We start from the raw sequence: 23,804 nt of genomic DNA, 5'->3' as shown, positions 1-23,804 counted from the left end.
CAACTTATATTTATATTCATATCTATATATAGGCCTTGGATTTTTTCGCACTGTTGAATAGCTAGATCATATGAAAACATGCATGCATGCCTGCTAAAACTGTGTAAGTAGTCCAACTATAGCCAGATAGTAGAAAGAACAGACATGACTAAGTAAATCAGCGTATAAATTGTGTAATCAATTCATGATGTTGTAAATAAATTACTTTGATTATTACTTAATTCTAATCCAGCTTCCTTAGTTCTATATCAGTAAGCTACGTCCAAAATGCAGCTGATGATCATGACTTCACTATAAGTTACATAGCATATTTCCAGAACCTGAGTATGGTTATATTATAGGTTCATATTTCAGATATCTATAGGGCATAAATTCAGTAACTGTTACATTGTTATTCGACCAAATAAGCACACTGTGTGCTTTATAAAACACAAAAGAGGTGTGCTTAAAAACACATGTAGAGAGAAAACTTACAGCATGGAAAAAAAAATTTCGTAGACCATACATATTCCTATACATACCTAGGTTATAATTAAAAGATAGAAGTATATTATGTATATTGGCAGATCAGTGAGGTAAGGAACTTCTATGTTTCAATTAGCACACCCACTTTCCTGAAAAAAGTCTTGAGTGCACTTATAGGGGTAGGTGAGCTTTTAATAAATTATATAATATAGTACCACATCTTGAATGTACATTATACTTGTACAATTATAAAGCACCATATTATATCATCAAGTGCAATGATACTAGAGTTCGTTGTATGGTAATTAATGTACATAAGTTGATCAGTGCAACTGACATGTTGAGGTCACAACCAAAGGTCAATGTAGAACTATGCATTCCAATATAATGTGCAGGAGCCTGTGACAGTCTGATCTAATAAGTATGTGATTGTTAACATGTTAAATTTCAGTTTTACCTATACAGTTATTACATGTATACGAATATATGAGTCAATCATTATTTACTCATATCAATATGAACACTTCAATTAGTGATTGAAATCGGATGAGATTTTTGCAATTGATTAATCGGCAAAATCGGATGACCTCTTCCGATCAATTATCCATTGCACAGTGCCTATCCCAAGGACTGGAACAAACATCCCTTTGGTCTTATAGATGTGTGTGTCCTACCACTAGACCAATATGTAAATTAACGTACAAGATACCTGGATAGAGTGCTACAAAATTGGTTTCTGGGCAAATGATCTTGACCTATTTTTTATATACATATAGGTTTGCACTAATTTGGCCAAAATATTTTGTTACTATTAACAGGGTCTGCAGCAGCATAATCCTATGCAGCATTTGTATGAAATTTGGGGCTGGATCTTCACATTGGATAATTATAACTCTGAAAAGTTTTGCTTGATCCCATATAACTGTGCGTCTGCATTTAAAGTTTATGATACCAGAATTTAAAATAATGCATGTCGCATCGGGAAACAATTCTCACCATCCACATAACATTATTCATGTCTATAAAATTTGCATGAGGAGACATATACTCAGAGGTGGAACATGATCAAAGAATGTTGTAAAATAAGAAATTTTATAATATAATTTTATTTCATTATTTGGCCATAATTGCTAATTATAATAAAATATCCTTAAGTAATTAAATATGGAATATGCCCTCCTTGCCTCTGCTCTAGTTATGTGATACCCAGCTGGTACATTTGAACCCATTTTCTAGACAAACCTGAGCTCAAGCTCTCTGTTGGGGTACTCTAGTACAAAATGCTTAAATCTCACCCAGTTATCCTGATAAGCTATATATAGGTTCCTGATTGCTAAAAGAACACTGCAGTAGACTCATTCCATAATATACGCACCATTATGTATATATTTAAAGACAATCACACATTCAGTTCAACACCTCTGACATACAGTAATTATAATATTTGACTACAATTAGTTGCAGGGAGATAACTTCTTTCTTTAACATAGCAGTCTCATGTCGATCATCAATCATTCAACTTCAGATTGAAATTAAACTGCAAATTTGAATATCACATAAAACAAGCTACATAGTACATAGTATAATATATATATATATATTCCCTCCACATGTTTTCTATATTGAGTTAATATTCTATTTCAGCACCATTTTTTGTTTAAGAAAGATGGATGTTTAGATTTTCCATGGCTGCCCTAATCAAGTCTTGTTTTTATAATACATGTACACTCAACTGTCTCTGATCTCAAATGGAAGATATGGTTTCTTTATAAATACATCTCATTCACAACTTATATTGCATATATACAGTACACATTCTGACCCGAGACCCCTACAAACATGCATATGGTCAGGGTTAAGATATAAGATAACAACTTCAAGACTCACAGGACCAAATGGGTCAGTTAATTAATGTTCAAAAGGTTATCTTAAATATCTTGGTTATAGAAATTGATTTAAAGTATCAAAATTAGAGGTGTAATGATTCACTGGTGCATCTATGAATCTTATCGTAGCCAGTGCACCGATGCATTGTCGCATTCGCTGATGGTATCGTGATATCTTAAAATTCTGAAAGAGTTACCGCCCTTTGACAGTGGTTTTAAACCAATGATGTACTTTCATTCACAACTCAAACAAACATGGCTGATCATGATGTTCGGGAAAAACTGGTCTCGCCACCAACGGCGTTTAAGGCCTCGTGTTGGCAGTTCTTTAAGTTCCGTGCCTTTAAAAGTGACGATAGGGCAACATGGGAGACTGACAAGTCAGTTGTGATTTGCAGTGAATGCAGAAACAAGTTAAAGTATTAGGGAAATACGGCAAACATGTCAACAGCGGCACCATGGGGTTATAACACCAGGTAGGAGACAACAATTTAACATGCCTCCGAGAAGGAATTGGCACCACAGGCACAGTCAATAAAAACAATGTTTGATAGCAATAAAAAACTTAAGCAGGACAGTAACCAAGCCAAAATGTTTACAAAGTCCATTGCCGAATTGTTCGTCCAAGATTTGAGACCGTTTTCAGTAGTTGAAAATGTTGGGTTTCGAAGATGATCAACACAATGAAACCTCAATAAAAGAATGACAACAATATTTCTATTTTTTTCTGACTTTTTTTCTGCACACTGAAAACAAAAATCATGATGCAAGGTAAATGAAACATGATATATCAAAACAGATGAAGAAAATAGAGCAAACTACATGGTCTGGTTATAAGTCAAAACAGCAAGTATCGCGATAGGTATTGTATCGTCACTACCCTTGCGATACACAGCACTAATCAAAATCAATAGCAGTAATATAATTTACATTTGATATGTCATGACAAAGTGAAGACATCAACATGTTCACTCAATAGATATCGATGCATATGGTGGCTCTGAATCGCTTGTTTTTTAATAATAATTGTCATATTCTAAAGATAATGTGTGGAACCAAATTAAATGAGTTGTGGTATATATACATGTTGCTTTGTACAAGAGTAGAATCTTTCAATCTCAAAGAATAACATATTCAGTAAATTAACAAACAAATGAAAATGATCACTTTGAGCTTTTTTTTTACAGAAACTGCATGCATTTTGTTGTTTCTCAGAAATTTCATATATAGAGAATAAATGGTCAGTGTCTTAAAATATAAGCTGTATTTTGGCAAGGGGAAAAAAAGACAAAAGTGGTGAGCCTTGGCAAGCCACTTTTGTCTTTAAATTTTAAGACACTGACCATGTATTCTATTTATCCTGCAAAAGTTATCAAAAATAATCATTTTGAAGTCAAACAGCATCAACAATGATCCAAATATGTTCGGCTTTTAAAAAGTGTTTCACTTGGAAGTAGGTCATGATCAGTCGATTTGACGCACGTGCTAAGATTCCAAAATACAGCTGTTATTGCCGTATACAGCAAAAATATATATGGTGGGTATATTCCGACAATGCGGTGGCAGTTGCAGGATAAATATGTTTATTTAATTCCATTTGTGCTATACAGGCAGTGCTATACACCTGTGTATTATGTTTAATAGTGAAACACAAATTAATGATTGAATCAACTGCAGCGTGATAAATATTGGTGACAATGGCATTAGTTTTCTGCAAGAACCTTTATAAATACATATACTATATATGGTCATCATAACCTGCAATGTTGTAATATTGTGAATGCAAGGGGCGTATGCACGTGTTGCAAGCGAACATGTCCATCAATATAATCAACAATGACCACGCCCCCTTCACAAATCAAAACATTAGGCTACACGATACTACTCTCCAGAAAAATAGTAATAAATAGATTCACAGAATGTTATAACTTGTAACATCAAATGTAGGCGCCGAGATAAGAAATGTGTAGCTTGCCAACCACGTGGTTTTCCTTACCAAAACAAATCGATGTAAGCAGTACACATACTACTCGATGGTGATACGATTTCTGTCAGCTCGAGCTGAACAGCCACTACTGGCACATGTCACGTTTCAAACTCACCTTCCAACCTGCCGAACTTGTGTTGTCTCCTTTATCTTTAAAGTATGGTACATTTTGGACCATCCAGTCGTAAATTTGTGACAGTGTAAGTCGCTGTTCAGTCGAACTTTGTATAGCTTTCGTAATTAGGTCAGCATACGAGAGATTTCCCCACGCATTACGCCGAGATGATGTCTTCTTGTTTAAGGTCACATTTTCCTGTTTTATTGCATTTTCTGACGCACATTCGTCAGATGCTGGTGAACTTTGTGTATCGTTAATCGGTTCACGTGGCCTGCAAGGCCAAGTGTTGCTCCTGGCTCTCGTTTGTGGCTCGAAGTTCGGATCTATTTCTGGTTGTGCGTCCATTTTGGATCCAAAGCGAGCCACAGGGAGAACGCCAGAAATCAAGCAGATTTACTGCACTTTCGTATTATCGATGTATCTCCACACCGTATCATTGATAAGAGAGTAATCCAAAATCACAACGTCTTCAGAATATAATCCATGACAGCTTCCATTGCCTTCATCCACACATGTATCACAATCAAAACATTGACAGGTAGACCTCGGCTAGTAGCTGCATACATAGGGGGCACCTGATGACGTATTTGTTGTCACGGGTGATTTGCATATTCTGCGCAATAGATCTTTGCGCACATTAGAACAGGGGTTGCCGGCCTTGATTATCAAAAAGGAAATAGCACATTAACCTGGCTGTCTGAGCTGTCTGTTTAAGATGGTTTTGTGGAGTGTTGTTGGTATTTTCTAATAAAAACTGCCGAAAAATATTTCGAAACGATGGTTTTGACCGGATAAATAATGTAGGTCCAATTCTATCTACTTCAACGGCGCAGAAACAAATACAAATGTCAAATGTAATTGGCACGAATCAAATCAAACCAAATAAAATTTTATTTATAGTCGGTACATATTATAGCAAATCAGCATTAGCTCTATAGTGCTATTAAAACCGACTCAAACAGTGAAAGACATGCACAGATACAAAACGAATACAAATAGATAAAACATAAACAATATACAAATGTAGAAACAGATTTGTGTGATATATGACATAGATTTTTAAAGATATTTTAATTTGAACATGTTTGTTCAGTACAAAATTAAAAAAAAAAAATGGCACATGAAATTAATATAAAGAACAAGTTTTGGACAATGTAACACAGCAAGAGTTTTCGAAGCGCGTGCAATGGGGTTAGCCCTCCCAGCGAGGTATTAATTAAATTCATTATTCATCATACATGTACATTAATTTTTATGTACTTCACTGTTTTAAAATATACATATTAAATTCAAATTATAACTGAACAAATATCGAAAAGTGATTAGGAATTTACAATTTTTTGCACGATGATTCAAGTTTTTGTTAATAAAATATTTATAGGCTAGGGCATATTTCTGCCATCGAGTTGCCGACTAACGACTTAAATATGTCGATATCTTTTTGAGAAGATGTCGACATCATCAAAAATATGCCGACATAAACCGGAAAATATGTCAACTAAATAGTTTACTTATCGAGATAATATTGCCGTGATAATTATCTAGGAAACCGATGGCAGATATCTGCCATCGTAGGATATAAAGCCAAGTTTCAGACTTCCTAGATAATTATCACGACGTTATTATCTCGGCAATTAAGCTAATAAGTCGACATATTTTTCGGTTTATGTCGGCATATTTCTTTGTGATGTTGACATCCTCTCGGAAATGTGTCGACATCTTTAAGTCGTTAGTCGGCAACACGATGGCAGAAATATGCCACCATAGTAAATCCTGTTTTGTATGTTTGATATACAATCACACATGCAGTTTTATGTACAAAAACACAATCAATACATTTTCACAATAGATAAATATTTACAACCGTGGTTGATTTGTGCCATTTCGTTATTTCGACTTTTCGCCCCGAAAAGACGAAAATCAAATATCTTAATTCTCGTCCTTTCGTCTTTTCAGGGTTATTATCAGGTGACCTTAAAATAGTCTTTTACATAGTCATCAGATCTTGTAAAAAAAACAAACAATAGACATTTGATTTAAAAACGTTTTGATTAATAATGAGACGGGCAGAAAATTCAAATAGAGCATCGGATCACTTCCATGTGCTTGTATCTCTTCAGCTTTGGATTTTAATAGTCTTAAGCATTTCTTCACTTTATACAGTACATCGTATTGGTTCATATGTGCGTTTTTTGTTTCTTACAATCATATAGAAGATATTGAATGGTTTCCCGTTTAATGTAACATATATTTCCCGAGTATAACAGAATATCGAGGATATTCTGTCACACGAGTGAAATATACGTTTTATTGCATTTTTGCCAGTGAAACATAGAAATCTATCGAACTAACAAAACTTATATTTTCACTGCAGCGATGAGCAGTGAAAATATAAGATTTTGCAGTGAAAATATAAGTTTTCTGTTTTTAACTAATCAGAATGAACCTTTGTATTCATCTCATTGAAACTTGCCGATTTTTCCAGTCGAAGCGAAGATAGATAAATTAGTTAATTTGCTGTATTTCTGAAATGTGTGGACTAGTTTTTGACAAAATACTCACTTGACGTTAGCTGTTCATGCACAAATTCTCCGATAACAGCAAAAACGCTCAATATTGCGTTGATCAGTCCTTCCAGAATGGCGCCGTCAAGTTGACGAGGAGTAACGTCACAAAGAGATGACGCCAAGAAATACGTTACTGATTCCCTCACTTTGAAGTTGACACAATTAACTTTTCGATGGTTTAAATTTTGTTTTTATAGTATATATAAAATGCAATAAAAAGAAAATTGAATGGTTTCCCGTTTAATATATAGAGGATATTTAGTGGTTTCCCTTTTAATATAACATATATATTTCACGAGCATGGCAGAATATCGATATTTTATTATATTAAAATATATTATTTTGTACATTATAATATTGAAATATTCTGTCATACGAGTGAAATATATGTTATATTTAACGGGAAACTATTCAATTTTCTTTTTATTGCATTTTAGATACTTAAAAACAAAATTAAAAACATCGAAAAATTAACAGTGTCAAAAAGTGCGGGAATCAGTAATGATGTCATCTCTTTGTGACGTTACTCGACGTTAACTTGACATTTGATATTGAATGGTTTCGATGAGGTGAATACAAAGGTTCGCTCTGATTGGTCAAAAACGAAAAACTTGCATTTTTTTCACTGCAGCGATGAGCAGAGAAAATAGAAGATTTTGCAGTGAAAATTTCACTATCAGAGCGAACCTTTGTATTCACCTCATTGAAACTTTTTTCCCAACCGAAGCGGAGATATCTATTGATAATTTTGCCGTATTTCTGAAATATTCAGGTTAGTTTTTGACAAAATACTCACTTGACGTTAGCTTTTCATGAACAGATTCTCCAATAACAGCAGAAAACGCTTAAATTGCGCTGATCATTCCTTTCAAAATGGTGACGTTAAGTTGACGTCCTACTATTCTCTGACTATATAGGGCCGTGTACCAAAGGACTGGTCTCATTTGGTTAGTTTACATCGACGAGGTAGCACTCTGAATTAAACCAGACAAGCGGCTATTGCAAAATGAACAAAATCGGTGAAAGAGCAGTGATCCAATATTTGTATAAAAAGGGTTTAATACCTAAGGATATCCATAATGATATGGTAGCAACACCAGGGAAAGAGGTCCCTTCATATGCTTCAGTGAAAAGGTGGGTGGCGGAATTTAAGTGCAGCCGATCGACGTAGCCTTGATGATGACCCCCCCGTCCTGGAAAGCCTGTCAATGTTGCAACCCAAGAAATGGTCAATAAAGTTCATGATATTGTTATGACTGACAGACGACTCACAGAAAGATAATTAGCCAGTATAGTTGGCATTTCACAGAAAAAAAGTACATTCCATTCAGACCGAGGATCTTACAATGAGAAAGCTTTCGGCCCGATAGGTACCAAGAATTCTGATGGTTGATCGGAAGCGCACCAGGCGCACATTATCGCATGCTAATCTTAACCTTTTTGAGGAAGATCCTGCCAACTTGCTTCAGAGATTTGTCACTATGGATGAAATATGGGTCCATCATTTTACCCGAGAGGCCAAACAACAATCGAAGCACTATGACTCTCCCCTCCAAAGAAGGCAAAGACTGTTCAATCAGCTAGGAAGGTTATGGCCCCCGGTTTTCTGGGATGCAGATGGTATTCTGCTGATAGATTATCTCCAAAAGGGACAAAAAATCAATGACACATACTATGCTTCACTTCTGAGGCAGTAGGGAAAGGCTTGATATAAGTTTGATAACTTGTGCCCTATTCCCTGGTATATAATATGATACAATAAAATATGTTTAAATCAAATCTGAGGCAGTCACTTGAAAACATTAAACTTAAGCGCCGCGGAAAGCTCACTAAATGTGTGTAATTCCATCAGGACAATGCTCCTGTTCACAAGTCTATCACTGCCATGGCTGCCACTCACGATTGTGGCTTTAAATTGATTGAGCATCTGCTTTATTCTTCCTATCTCGCTCCATCAGACTTTCATCTACTTCCAAAACTGAAAAGAGCAATTTTAGGCAACCACTTTCTGTCCGATGATGGCGTCATACATGCAATGGATGACTTTCTGAACAGCCTAGAAAAGGAGTTCTATAAATGTCGCATTGAGGCCCTGAAACACCAAAAGTGTATAGATACTGAAGGGAATTATGTTGAAAAATGATACAATATATACGGCAAAATTCTACCTGAGCTGACATGAATTGCATTTCTTATATGTATGTCATATCGATGATATGTATATACTCAAGATTGATAGAGAATGTATTGTATTTTTAGCCTTGTCTGTTTGCAAACCTGATCTCAAATCATTCAGTTTTCATGTATATTCTGTATGAAAAATGTTGAGCTCGGTATAAATCACGAATGATTTCACTGACCAGCTTTTTCATTATATATCGAATCATTTTTATTTGAATCTGGATGGAGACACTATATATGGTTTCAAATAGGAATTTTAAATGTTTCTTTTACAGCCATTATCTCCAAAGATATCGGCTAGGTCATATTAATCAATATCTGTACCTATCCCCCTGTCGTTAAAGTACATTGCCCCCACCCCAACACTCTCAGTATCTGTTCGTCTATATAGTTTGACACACAATACTGAGAATGAAAAAAATAATTCTTGTCTACAAACACAACCACTCCCAATTAAATTCCTCAACACTTCCCAACTCCATAGTGACGTCACGTTAACAATGCCATTAATTTGGTTAACGTGTCATAATGACGTATGATACCGTCGTACCATCACAGGTTATGTGATCCCCACCCTATACCCTACCCCGATTCTCAGCCCAATCCAAAGCTTTAGGCGCCATCTTCTCTCTGTTTTACTACCTCGTCTGGTCTTAACTATCCTAACAATATGAACATGACAGAGGAAAATATACAAACATATCTGACACATGACATATCAATATAACAAGCTCTGTCATGTTACGTGGAGTATCGGGCGTTCCTGCAAAACTTTGTGTCCCGTGACAAGATCACCACAAGATAAGGTATTATAATTTATTTAGTATTACATTTAACACGGGAAACCGCCCGACCATTTAACTCGAGATCAAATCGCTATAAAGTAATGAACGACAAAAAATTACCACCTTTATCATATTCCAGGCTAATAAATTAATAATGTGATATTATGTTTTGTTTTACCAACAAAATAACTTTATAGTTATGTATTTACGAGAAACTTCATACCACAATAACCAATATACTTCATCCAACAATAACTTATATACATAATACCACAATAACCTACACACATCATACCACAATAACCTACATACATCATACCACAATAACCTACATACATCATACCACAATAACCTACATACATCATACCACAATAACCAATACATCATACCACATACCTACACATATACCACATACCTACATACATCATACCACAATAACCTACATACATCATACCACAATAACCTACATACATCATACCACAATAACCTACATACATAATACCACAATAACCTACATACATCATACCACAATAACCTACCCACATCATACCACAATAACCAATATACTTCATACCACAATAACCTACATACAGCATACCACAATAACCTACATACATCATACCACAATAACCTACATACATCATACCACAATCAAAAAAAAAAAAAAAACCAAACAAAAAACCCCAATAACCACCACATACCACAAAATACATAATATAAAAAAAAACAACCCAAAAATAACAACAAAAACCACATAAAGAACCTACATACATCATACACTAACCTACACACATCATACCACAATAACATACACACATCGTACCACACTAACCTACCACATCATACCACAATAACCTACATAAATCATACCACAATAACCTACACACATCGACCACACTAACCTACACACATCACCACAAATAACCTATACACACATAATACAAACAATAACCTACACACATCCTACCACAATAACCTCACACATCATACCACAATAACCTACATACAATCATACCACAATAACCTACAACATCATACCAAATAACCTACATACTCGTACCCCAATAACCTACATACATCATACCAAATAACCTACTCATCCTAACCACAATAACCTTCCATACATAATACCTACATAACCTACACTACATCTACCACAATAACCGACACACATCATACCCACAATAACCTACACACATCATACACAATAACCTACATACATCATCACCCACAATAACATACATCCCATACGGTACCCACAATAACCTACATCACATCATACCACAAATAACCTACTAAATTAGTAACACAATAACCTACATACATTGTACCACAATAACCTACAGACATTAGACCACAATAACTACACACATCAGTACCACAATCAGCCTACAGACATCAGTACCACAATAACCTACATACATCAGTACCACAATAACCTACATACATTGGACCACAATAACCTACATACAGCATACCACAATAACCTACATAATCATGTACACAATAACCTACATACATCATACCGACAATAACCTACAGACCTCAGTAACACAATAACCTACATACATCCATACCACAATTAGCCGACAGACTTACATCAATACCACAATAGGATCATCCTACATACATAGACATACAACACAATAACCTACATACAATTGTACCACAATAACCTACATACATGATACCACAATAAACCTACATACATCAGAACCACAATAATAACCTACATACATCAGTACCACAATAACCGACATACACATTACCACAATACACCTACATACAATCATACCACAATAACCTACCTACATCATACCACAATAACCTACATACATCATACCACAATAACCTACATACATCATACCACAATAACCTACATACATCATACCACAATAACCTACATACATCATACCACAATAACCTACATACATCATACCACAATAACCTACATACATCATACCACAATAACCTACATACATCATACCACAATAACCTACATACATCATACCACAATAACCTACACACATCATACCACAATAACCTACACACATCATACCACAATAACCTACATACATCATACCACAATAACCTACATACATCATACCACAATAACCTACATACATTGTACCACAATAACCTACATACATCATACCACAATAACCTACATACATCATACCACAATAACCTACATACATCATACCACAATAACCTACATACATCATACCACAATAACCTACATACATCATACCACAATAACCTACATACATCATACCACAATAACCTACACACATCATACCACAATAACCTACACACATCATACCACAATAACCTACACACATCATACCACAATAACCTACACACATCATACCACAATAACCTACACACATCATACTACAATAACCTACACACATCATACCACTATAACGTGCATCATATCGGATTAGGTCTAAGTCACGAGTTATATCAAAGTATTAAACATATCACACTGGTAAAGGGAAAAGCACCGGACTGTTGTTTCAAAGCCGAACCGTTGTTCTGCAAAGCACACACTGTAGTCATAAATGACTACAAATGTTTAGGGAAGTGAAAGTTAGTCATATATTCGAGGTGGTTTTTGCATTTCTGAATGTTGTCTGACATCGCAAATAGTCACACGAAATGGCAAATTGGACCCATCTACTAAATGGACTCGCTCTCGAAACAGTCACAATAATGCCGCTTTTCCAAAGATAAAAATAATGCCAAGAACAAGTGTATTTTAGAAACCTGTTTTGGCTATTCACACGGAGTGCTTGATTTGTGTGTGCTGTTTTCTGTTAACTGACAATGGTTTAGTATGTACACAACTCTAGTCTGAATCTTGCATTTACCATACATACGGGTAACACCTATACTATAAGTCAAAGATCGATTATAGTCTAATATACGAGGGCTGATTGGTATGTTGTGAGGCTCATATTAAAGGATGTGAATTTTGCCAGACATTGTATTATTTTTCAACATAACCCCCTTCAGTATCTATACACTTTTGCCAGCGGTGTTTAAGGGCCTCAAATGCCACTTTTATAGAACTCCTTTTTTGATCTGTTCAGAAAGTCATCCACTGCATGTACGACATCATCATCGGACCGAAAACGGGTTGCCTGAAATAGCTGTTTTCAGTATGAATTAGATGAAAGTCTGATTGGAGCGAGATCAGGTGAATAAGGTGGATTGTCAATCAATTTTAAGCTACAATCTTCAATGGCAGCCAAGGCAATGGCAGATTTGTGAAAAGGAGCATTGCCCCTGATGGAATAACACACCTTTAGTGATATTTCCACAGTTTAATATTTTCCCGGAACTAACTAAGAAGTGAAGCATAGTATGTGCCATTGATTGTTTTTCCCTTTGGAGATAATCTATCAGCAGAATACCATCTGCATCCCAGAAAACCGGGGGCCCATAACCTTCCTAGCTGATGGAACAGTCTTTGGCTTCTTTGGCGGGGAGAGCCAGGGTGCTTCCATTGTTTTAATTGTTGTTTTGCCTCTGGGGTAAAATGATGGACCCATGTTTCATCCATAGTGACTAATCTATGTTGGCAGGATCTTCCTCAAAAAGGTTAAGATAGCCTGGTGTGCTTCTGATCAACTGTCAGAAGTCTTGGTGCCCATCGGGCCGAAAGCTTTCTCATTGTAAGATCCTCAGTCAGAATGGAATGTACTCTTTCCTGTGAAATGCCAACTCTACTGGCTAATTATCTTTTTGTAACTCGTCTGTCAGTCATAACAATATCATGAACTTTATTGACCATTTCTGGGGTTGCAACATTGACAGGCTTTCTAGGATGGGGGTTATCCTCAAGGCTATGTCGATCGGCTGCGCTTAAATTCCGCCACCCACCGTTTCACTGTAGCATATGAAGGGACAGCTTTCCCTAGTGTTACTACCATATCATTATAAATATCCCTAGGTGTTACACCCTTTTTATGGAAATATTGGATCACTGCTCTTTCACCATTTTTTTTCCATTTCTTGTTTACTTTAGAGTGCTACCTCGTCCATATAAACTAACCAAATGAGACCAGTTCTTAGGTACATGGCCCTATAAATTCAGAGAATAGAAGGACTTAAAAAGAACATGTTTAGTATCTCCTTCAATACGAGGATTACAACACACGTGATAAACACCTATACATTAACATCTGATATATCATTTCCATAGACGTGTAACTACCTTCATTTCCCGTGTTTTACTTTCCATTAGCTACTTCAGTTGAAAAGACACTATCGTATTTTTACCGGTTTTTACGACTTTAAGCTACTAGATATTTGAAAGCAAAACGTATGTGTTATCTTGGTATATTTCTATTTCGTGCTGGTGAAAGGCAAAATTGTTTTACATAATACATGAATCCGTGATCATAGAACAAGCAGCACTATTTTGGCTATTTCGAGAGCGAGTCCATTTAGTAGACAGGTCCAATTTGCCATTTCGTCCGCTGTTCCCAGCAACATGTTTCAGGTTTGAATTTGATTGTGGGTATCTACATGTAAATCAGTGGTCAAGTGTTAATAACAAGTTCATCCGACATTCCATGTGACTATTCGCGATGTCAGAAAACATTCACAAATGCAAAATGCACCTCAAATATATGACAAAAGTCCGGCTTTAGAGCAACAGTTCGGCTTTGGAACAACAATTCGGCAACAATCCGGCTTTGGGACAACAGTCCGGCTTTGGGACAACAGTCCGGCTTTTGGACAACAGTCCGGCTTTGGGACAACAGTCCGGCTTTTGAATAATAGCCGGTGCTTTTCTCTTCACCAGTGTGATATACTATACCACAATAAGAAACACGTACTTTCTGGAAGTGTAGATAGCAATTATACTTCCTCGAAATTTCTTTCCGGGCTAAGAAATGCCTTAGTCCTTCTTTTACAGGATAAACTTCTCAGCATCATGTAAATGAAGCAGAAACCAATCTACCAACAGTTAAGACACTACCCTATCGACATCAAATATGCACCAATTCATCAACATTAATTAAATACCATTCCACCGACACAAATACAACAATTTCAAGCACAAATAAGGCACCATACCAGCGACACAGATAAGAAACCATTTCACAATTAAAAATAAGACACCAATCCGCAAACACAAAAATTAGACATCATTCCATCAACACAGACACCATTTCCCCAGACACAAATAAGACATCATTCCACTGACAGCCACCATATCACCAATACAAATTAGACATCATTCCACTGACAGACACCATACCACCAATACAAATGAGACATCATTCCACTGACAGACACCATACCACCAATACAAATTAGACATCATTCCACTGACAGACACCATACCACCAATACAAATTAGACATCATTCCACTGACAGACACCATACCACCAATACAAATTAGACATAATTCCACAGACAGACACCATACCACCAATACAAACTAGACATCATTCCACTGACAGACACCATACCACCAATACAAATTAGACATAATTCCACAGACAGACACCATACCACCAATACAAATTAGACATAATTCCACTGACAGACACCATACCACCAATACAAACTAGACATCATTCCACTGACAGACACCATACCACCAATACAAATTAGACATAATTCCACAGACAGACACCATATCACCAATACAAACTAGACATCATTCCACTGACAGACACCATACCACCAATACAAATTAGACATCATTCCACTGACAGACACCATATCACCAATACAAATTAGACATCATTCCACAGACAGACACCATATCACCAATACAAACTAGACATCATTCCACTGACAGACACCATACCACCAATACAAATTAGACATCATTCCACAGACAGACACCATATCACCAATACAAACTAGACATCATTCCACTGACAGACACCATACCACCAATACAAATTAGACATCATTCCACTGACAGACACCATATCACCAATACAAATTAGACATCATTCCACTGACAGACACCATACCACCAATACAAATTAGACATCATTCCACCGACAGACACCATACCACCAATACAAATTAGACATCATTCCACTGACAGACACCATACCACCAATACAAATAAGACATTCCACTGACAGACACCATACCACCAATACAAAGTAGACATCATTCCACTGACACAAATGAGACACCATTCCATCGAAACAAATTAGACACCATTCATCAAAGTCAATTGGACACCATTCCAAACTCCATCGAAACAAATAAGACACCATTCCAAGTTCCATCGAAACAAATTAGACACCATTCATCAAAGTGAATTGGACAAAAAAAATATGCACCATTCCCCCAACACATATTAGAGCCTATTCCACCACAAGAATTAGCGTCCCTTCTAACAACACAGGTAATACACCACCCCGCCAACACAATCTACTCACCATTCCAGCATCATAGATTAGACACCATTCCACCACCACAAATTAAACACGATCCCACAGAGAGAAATCAGACACCATTCCACAACACAGATTAAACACCGTTACACAACGCAAATTAGACACCATTCCACAACACAGATTAGACACAATTCCACAACATAGATTAGACACCATTCCACAACATAGATTAGACACCATTCCACAACACAAATTATACACCATTACACAACACAGATTATACACCATTACACAACACAGATTATATACCATTACACAACACAGATTATACACCATTACACAACATAGATTAGACACCATTCCACAACATAGATTAGACACCATTCCACAACATAGATTAGACACAATTCCACAACATAGATTAGACACCATTCCACAACACAGATTAGACACCATTCCACAACACAAATTAGACACCATTCCACAACACAAATTAGAAACCATTCCACAACATAGATTAGATGCCATTCCACAACATAGATTAGACACCGTTACACAACACAAATTAGACACCATTCCAGCAGCACAAGTTATACACCATTCCACCAACACAAATTAGACAGCATTCCACCAACACAAATTAGACAGCATTCCACAACATAGATAAGACACCATTCCACAACACAAATTAGACACCATTCCACAAAATAGATTAGACACAATTCCACAACATAGATTAGACACAATTCCACAACATAGATTAGACACCATTCCACAACATAGATTAGACACCATTCCACAACATAGATTAGACACCATTCCACAACATAGATTAGACACCATTCCACCAACATAGATTAGACACCATTCCACAACATAGATTAGACACCATTACACAACATATATTAGACACCATTCCACAACACAAATTAGACACCATTCCACAACATAGATTAGACACCATTCCACAACACAAATTAGACACCATTCCACCAACACAGATTAGACACCATTCCACAACATAGATTAGACACCATTCCACAACATAGATTAGACACCATTCCACAACACAAATTAGACACCATTCCACCAACATAGATTAGACACCATTACACAACATAGATTAGACACCATTCCACAACATAGATTAGACACCATTCCACAACACAAATTAGACACCATTCCACCAACATAGATTAGACACCATTCCACAACACAGATTAGACACCATTCCACAACACAAATTAGACACCATTACACAACATAGATTAGACACCATTCCACAACATAGATTAGACACCATTCCACCAACACAAATTAGACACCATTCCACAACATAGATTAGACACCATTCCACAACACAGATTAGACACCATTCCACAACATAGATTAGACACCATTCCACCAACATAGATTAGACACCATTCCACAACATAGATTAGACACCATTCCACCAACACAAATTAGACACCGTTACACAACATAGATTAGACACCATTCCACAACATATATTAGATACCATTCCACAACATAGATTAGACACCATTCCACAACATATATTAGATACCATTCCACAACATAGATTAGACACCATTCCACAACATAGATTAGACACCATTCCACAACATAGATTAGATACCATTCCACAACATAGATTAGACACCATCCCACAACACAAATTAGACACAATTCCACAACATAGATTAGACACAATTCCACAACATATATTAGATACCATTCCACAACATAGATTAGACACCATTCCACAACATAGATTAGATACCATTCCACAACATAGATTAGATACCATTCCACAACATAGATTAGACACCATTCCACAACATAGGTTAGACACCATTACACAACATAGATTAGACACCATTACACAACATAGATTAGACACCATTCCACAACATAGAGTAGACACCATTCCACAACATAGATTAGACACCATTACACAACATAGATTATATACCATTCCACAACATAGATTAGACACCATTCCACAACATAAATTAGACACTATTCCACAACATAGGTTAGACACCATTACACAACATAGATTAGACACAATTCCACAACATAGATTAGACACCATTCCACAACATAGATTAGACACCGTTCCACAACATAGATTAGACACCATTACACAACATAGATTAGACACCGTTCCACAACATAGATTAGACACCATTCCACCAACACAGATTAGACACCATTCCACAACACAGATTAGACACCATTCCACAACATAGATTAGACACCATTCCACCAACACAGATTAGACACCATTCCACAACATAGATTAGACACCATTACACAACATAGATTAGACACCATTCCACCAACACAAATTAGACACCATTCCACAACATAGATTAGACACCATTCCACAACATAGATTAGACACCATTACACAACATAGATTAGATACCATTCCACCAACACAAATTAGACACAATTCCACAACATAGATTAGACACCATTCCACAACATAGATTAGATACCATTCCACCAACACAAATTAGACACCATTCCACAACATAGATTAGATACCATTCCACCAACACAAATTAGACACCATTCCACAACATAGATTAGACACCATTACACAACACAAATTAGTTACCATTACACAACACAAATTAGATACCATTCCACAACATAGATTAGACACCATTCCACAACACAAATTAGACACCATTACACAACACAAATTAGACACCATTCCACAACATAGATTAGACACCATTACACACACAAATTAGACACCATTCCACAACATAGATTAGACACCATTCCACAACATAGATTAGACACCATTCCACAACACAAATTAGACACCATTCCACAACACAAATTAGACACCATTCCACCAACACAGATTAGACACCATTCCACAACATAGATTAGACACCATTCCACAACATAGATTAGACACCATTCCACAACATAGATTAGACACCATTCCACAACACTAATTAGACACCATTCCACAACATAGATTAGACACCATTACACAACATAGATTAGACACCATTCCACAACATAGATTAGACACCATTCCACAACACAAATTAGACACCATTACACAACATAGATTAGACACCATTCCACAACATAGATTAGACACCATTCCACCAACACAAATTAGACACAATTCCACAACATAGATTAGACACCATTCCACAACATAGATTAGACACCATTCCACAACATAGATTAGACACCATTCCACAACATAGGTTAGACACCATTCCACAACATAGGTTAGACACCATTCCACAACACAAATTAGACACCATTCCACAACATAGATTAGACACCGTTACACAACACAGATTAGACACCATTCCACAACATAGATTAGACACCATTACACAACATAGATTAGATACCATTCCACCAACACAAATTAGACACAATTCCACAACATAGATTAGACACCATTCCACAACATAGATTAGATACCATTCCACCAACACAAATTAGACACCATTCCACAACATAGATTAGACACCATTCCACAACATAGATTAGACACCATTACACAACATAGATTAGATACCATTCCACCAACACAAATTAGACACCAATTCCACAACATAGATTAGACACCATTCCACAACATAGATTAGATACCATTCCACCAACACAAATTAGACACCATTCCACAACATAGATTAGATACCATTCCACCAACACAAATTAGACACCATTCCACAACATAGATTAGACACCATTACACAACACAAATTAGATACCATTACACAACATAGATTAGATACCATTACACAACATAGATTAGACACCATTCCACAACACAAATTAGACACCATTCCACAACATAGATTAGACACCATTCCACCAACATAGATTAGACACCATTCCACAACATAGATTAGACACCATTCCACCAACACAAATTAGACACCATTCCACAACATAGATTAGACACCATTACACAACATAGATTAGACACCATTCCACCAACACAGATTAGACACCATTCCACAACATAGATTAGACACCATTACACAACATAGATTAGACACCATTCCACAACATAGATTAGACACCATTCCACCAACACAAATTAGACACCATTCCACAACATAGATTAGACACCATTACACAACATAGATTAGACACCATTCCACCAACACAAATTAGACACCATTCCACAACATAGATTAGACACCATTCCACAACATAGATTAGACACCATTACACAACATAGATTAGATACCATTCCACCAACACAAATTAGACACAATTCCACAACATAGATTAGACACCATTCCACAACATAGATTAGATACCATTCCACCACACAAATTAGACACCATTCCACAACATAGATTAGACACCATTCCACAACATAGATTAGATACCATTCCACCAACACAAATTAGACACCATTCCACAACATAGATTAGACTACCATTCCACCAACACAAATTAGGACACCATTCCACAACATAGATTAGACACCATTACACAACACAAATTAGATACCATTACCAACACAAATTAGATACATTCCACAACATAGATTAGACACCATTCCACAACACAAATTAGACACCATTACACAACACAAATTAGACACCATTCCACAACATAGATTAGACACCATTACACAACACAAATTAGACACCATTCCACAACATAGATTAGACACCATTCCACCAACATAGATTAGACACCATTCCACAACACAAATTAGACACCATTCCACAACATAGATTAGACACCATTACATAACATTGATTAGACACCATTCCACAACATAGATTAGACACCATTCCACAACATTGATTAGACACCATTACACAACACAATTCCACAACACAAATTAGACACCATTACACAACACAAATTAGACACCATTCCACAACATAGATTAGACACCATTACACAACACAAATTAGACACCATTCCACAACATAGATTAGACACCATTCCACAACATAGATTAGACACCATTCCACAACATAGATTAGACACCATTCCACCAACACAAATTAGACACCATTACATAACATTGATTAGACACCATTCCACCAACACAAATTAGACACCATTCCACAACATAGATTAGACACCATTACACAACATAGATTAGACACCATTCCACCAACACAAATTAGACACCATTCCACAACATAGATTAGACACCATTCCACAACATAGATTAGACACCATTACACAACATAGATTAGATACCATTCCACCAACACAAATTAGACACAATTCCACAACATAGATTAGACACCATTCCACCAACATAGATTAGATACCATTCCACCAACACAAATTAGACACCATTCCACAACATAGATTAGACACCATTCCACAACATAGATTAGACACCATTACACAACATAGATTAGATACCATTCCACCAACACAAATTAGACACAATTCCACAACATAGATTAGACACCATTCCACAACATAGATTAGATACCATTCCACCAACACAAATTAGACACCATTCCACAACATAGATTAGATACCATTCCACCAACACAAATTAGACACCATTCCACAACATAGATTAGACACCATTACACAACACAAATTAGATACCATTACACAACACAAATTAGATACCATTCCACAACATAGATTAGACACCATTCCACAACACAAATTAGACACCATTACACAACACAAATTAGACACCATTCCACAACATAGATTAGACACCATTACACAACACAAATTAGACACCATTCCACAACATAGATTAGACACCATTCCACAACATAGATTAGACACCATTCCACAACACAAATTAGACACCATTCCACAACATAGATTAGACACCATTACATAACATTGATTAGACACCATTCCACAACATAGATTAGACACCATTCCACAACATTGATTAGACACCATTACACAACACAAATTAGACACCATTCCACAACACAAATTAGACACCATTACACAACACAAATTAGACACCATTCCACAACATAGATTAGACACCATTACACAACACAAATTAGACACCATTCCACAACATAGATTAGACACCATTCCACAACATAGATTAGACACCATTCCACAACATAGATTAGACACCATTACACAACATAGATTAGACACCATTACACAACATAGATTAGACACCATTCCACAACACAAATTAGACACCATTCCACAACATAGATTAGACACCATTCCACAACATAGATTAGACACCATTCCACAACATAGATTAGACACCATTCCACCAACACAAATTAGACACCATTACATAACATTGATTAGACTCCATTCCACAACATAGATTAGACACCATTCCACAACATTGATTAGACACCATTACACAACACAAATTAGACACCATTCCACAACATAGATTAGACACCATTACACAACATAGATTAGACACCATTCCACAACATTGATTAGACACCATTACACAACACAAATTAGACACCATTCCACAACACAAATTAGACACCATTCCACAACATAGATTAGACACCATTCCACAACATTGATTAGACACCATTACACAACACAAATTAGACACCATTCCACAACACAAATTAGACACCATTACACAACACAAATTAGACACCATTCCACAACACAAATTAGACACCATTACACAACACAAATTAGATACCATTCCACAACACAAATTAGACACCATTCCACAACACAAATTAGACACCATTACACAACACAAATTAGACACCATTACACAACATAGATTAGACACCATTCCACAACATAGATTAGATACCATTCCACCAACACAAATTAGACACCATTCCACAACATAGATTAGATACCATTCCACCAACACAAATTAGACACCATTCCACAACATAGATTAGACACCATTACACAACACAAATTAGATACCATTACACAACACAAATTAGATACCATTCCACAACATAGATTAGACACCATTCCACAACACAAATTAGACACCATTACACAACACAAATTAGACACCATTCCACAACATAGATTAGACACCATTACACAACACAAATTAGACACCATTCCACAACATAGATTAGACACCATTCCACAACATAGATTAGACACCATTCCACAACACAAATTAGACACCATTCCACAACATAGATTAGACACCATTACATAACATTGATTAGACACCATTCCACAACATAGATTAGACACCATTCCACAACATTGATTAGACACCATTACACAACACAAATTAGACACCATTCCACAACACAAATTAGACACCATTACACAACACAAATTAGACACCATTCCACAACATAGATTAGACACCATTACACAACACAAATTAGACACCATTCCACAACATAGATTAGACACCATTCCACAACATAGATTAGACACCATTCCACAACATAGATTAGACACCATTACACAACATAGATTAGACACCATTACACA

The 23,804-nt window shown here is 36.2% G+C and overlaps 1 protein-coding gene across 4 annotated transcripts in view; it reads right to left on the bottom strand.

Moving 5' to 3' along the window:
* The window catches only part of LOC117327779 (forkhead box protein O-like), a 31,497-nt gene extending 26,479 nt beyond the window's left edge, over positions 1–5,018 (bottom strand). For all 4 annotated transcript variants that reach the window (XR_004532728.1, XR_004532726.1, XR_004532727.1 and 1 more), the window contains exon 1: positions 4,454–5,018. Coding sequence is in view for 1 of the 4 variants with exons in the window: in XM_033884953.1 (XP_033740844.1) it covers positions 4,454–4,801 (348 nt within the window). In the remaining 3 variants the exon portion in view is untranslated. The remainder of the gene's footprint in view (positions 1–4,453) is intronic.
* Between the last annotated feature and the right edge of the window lie 18,786 nt (positions 5,019–23,804).

This window comes from Pecten maximus, chromosome 5, assembly GCF_902652985.1.
Source record: "Pecten maximus chromosome 5, xPecMax1.1, whole genome shotgun sequence".
NCBI classification, from domain to species: domain Eukaryota; kingdom Metazoa; phylum Mollusca; class Bivalvia; order Pectinida; family Pectinidae; genus Pecten; species Pecten maximus.
This window is presented reverse-complemented; position numbering and strand designations above follow the sequence as displayed.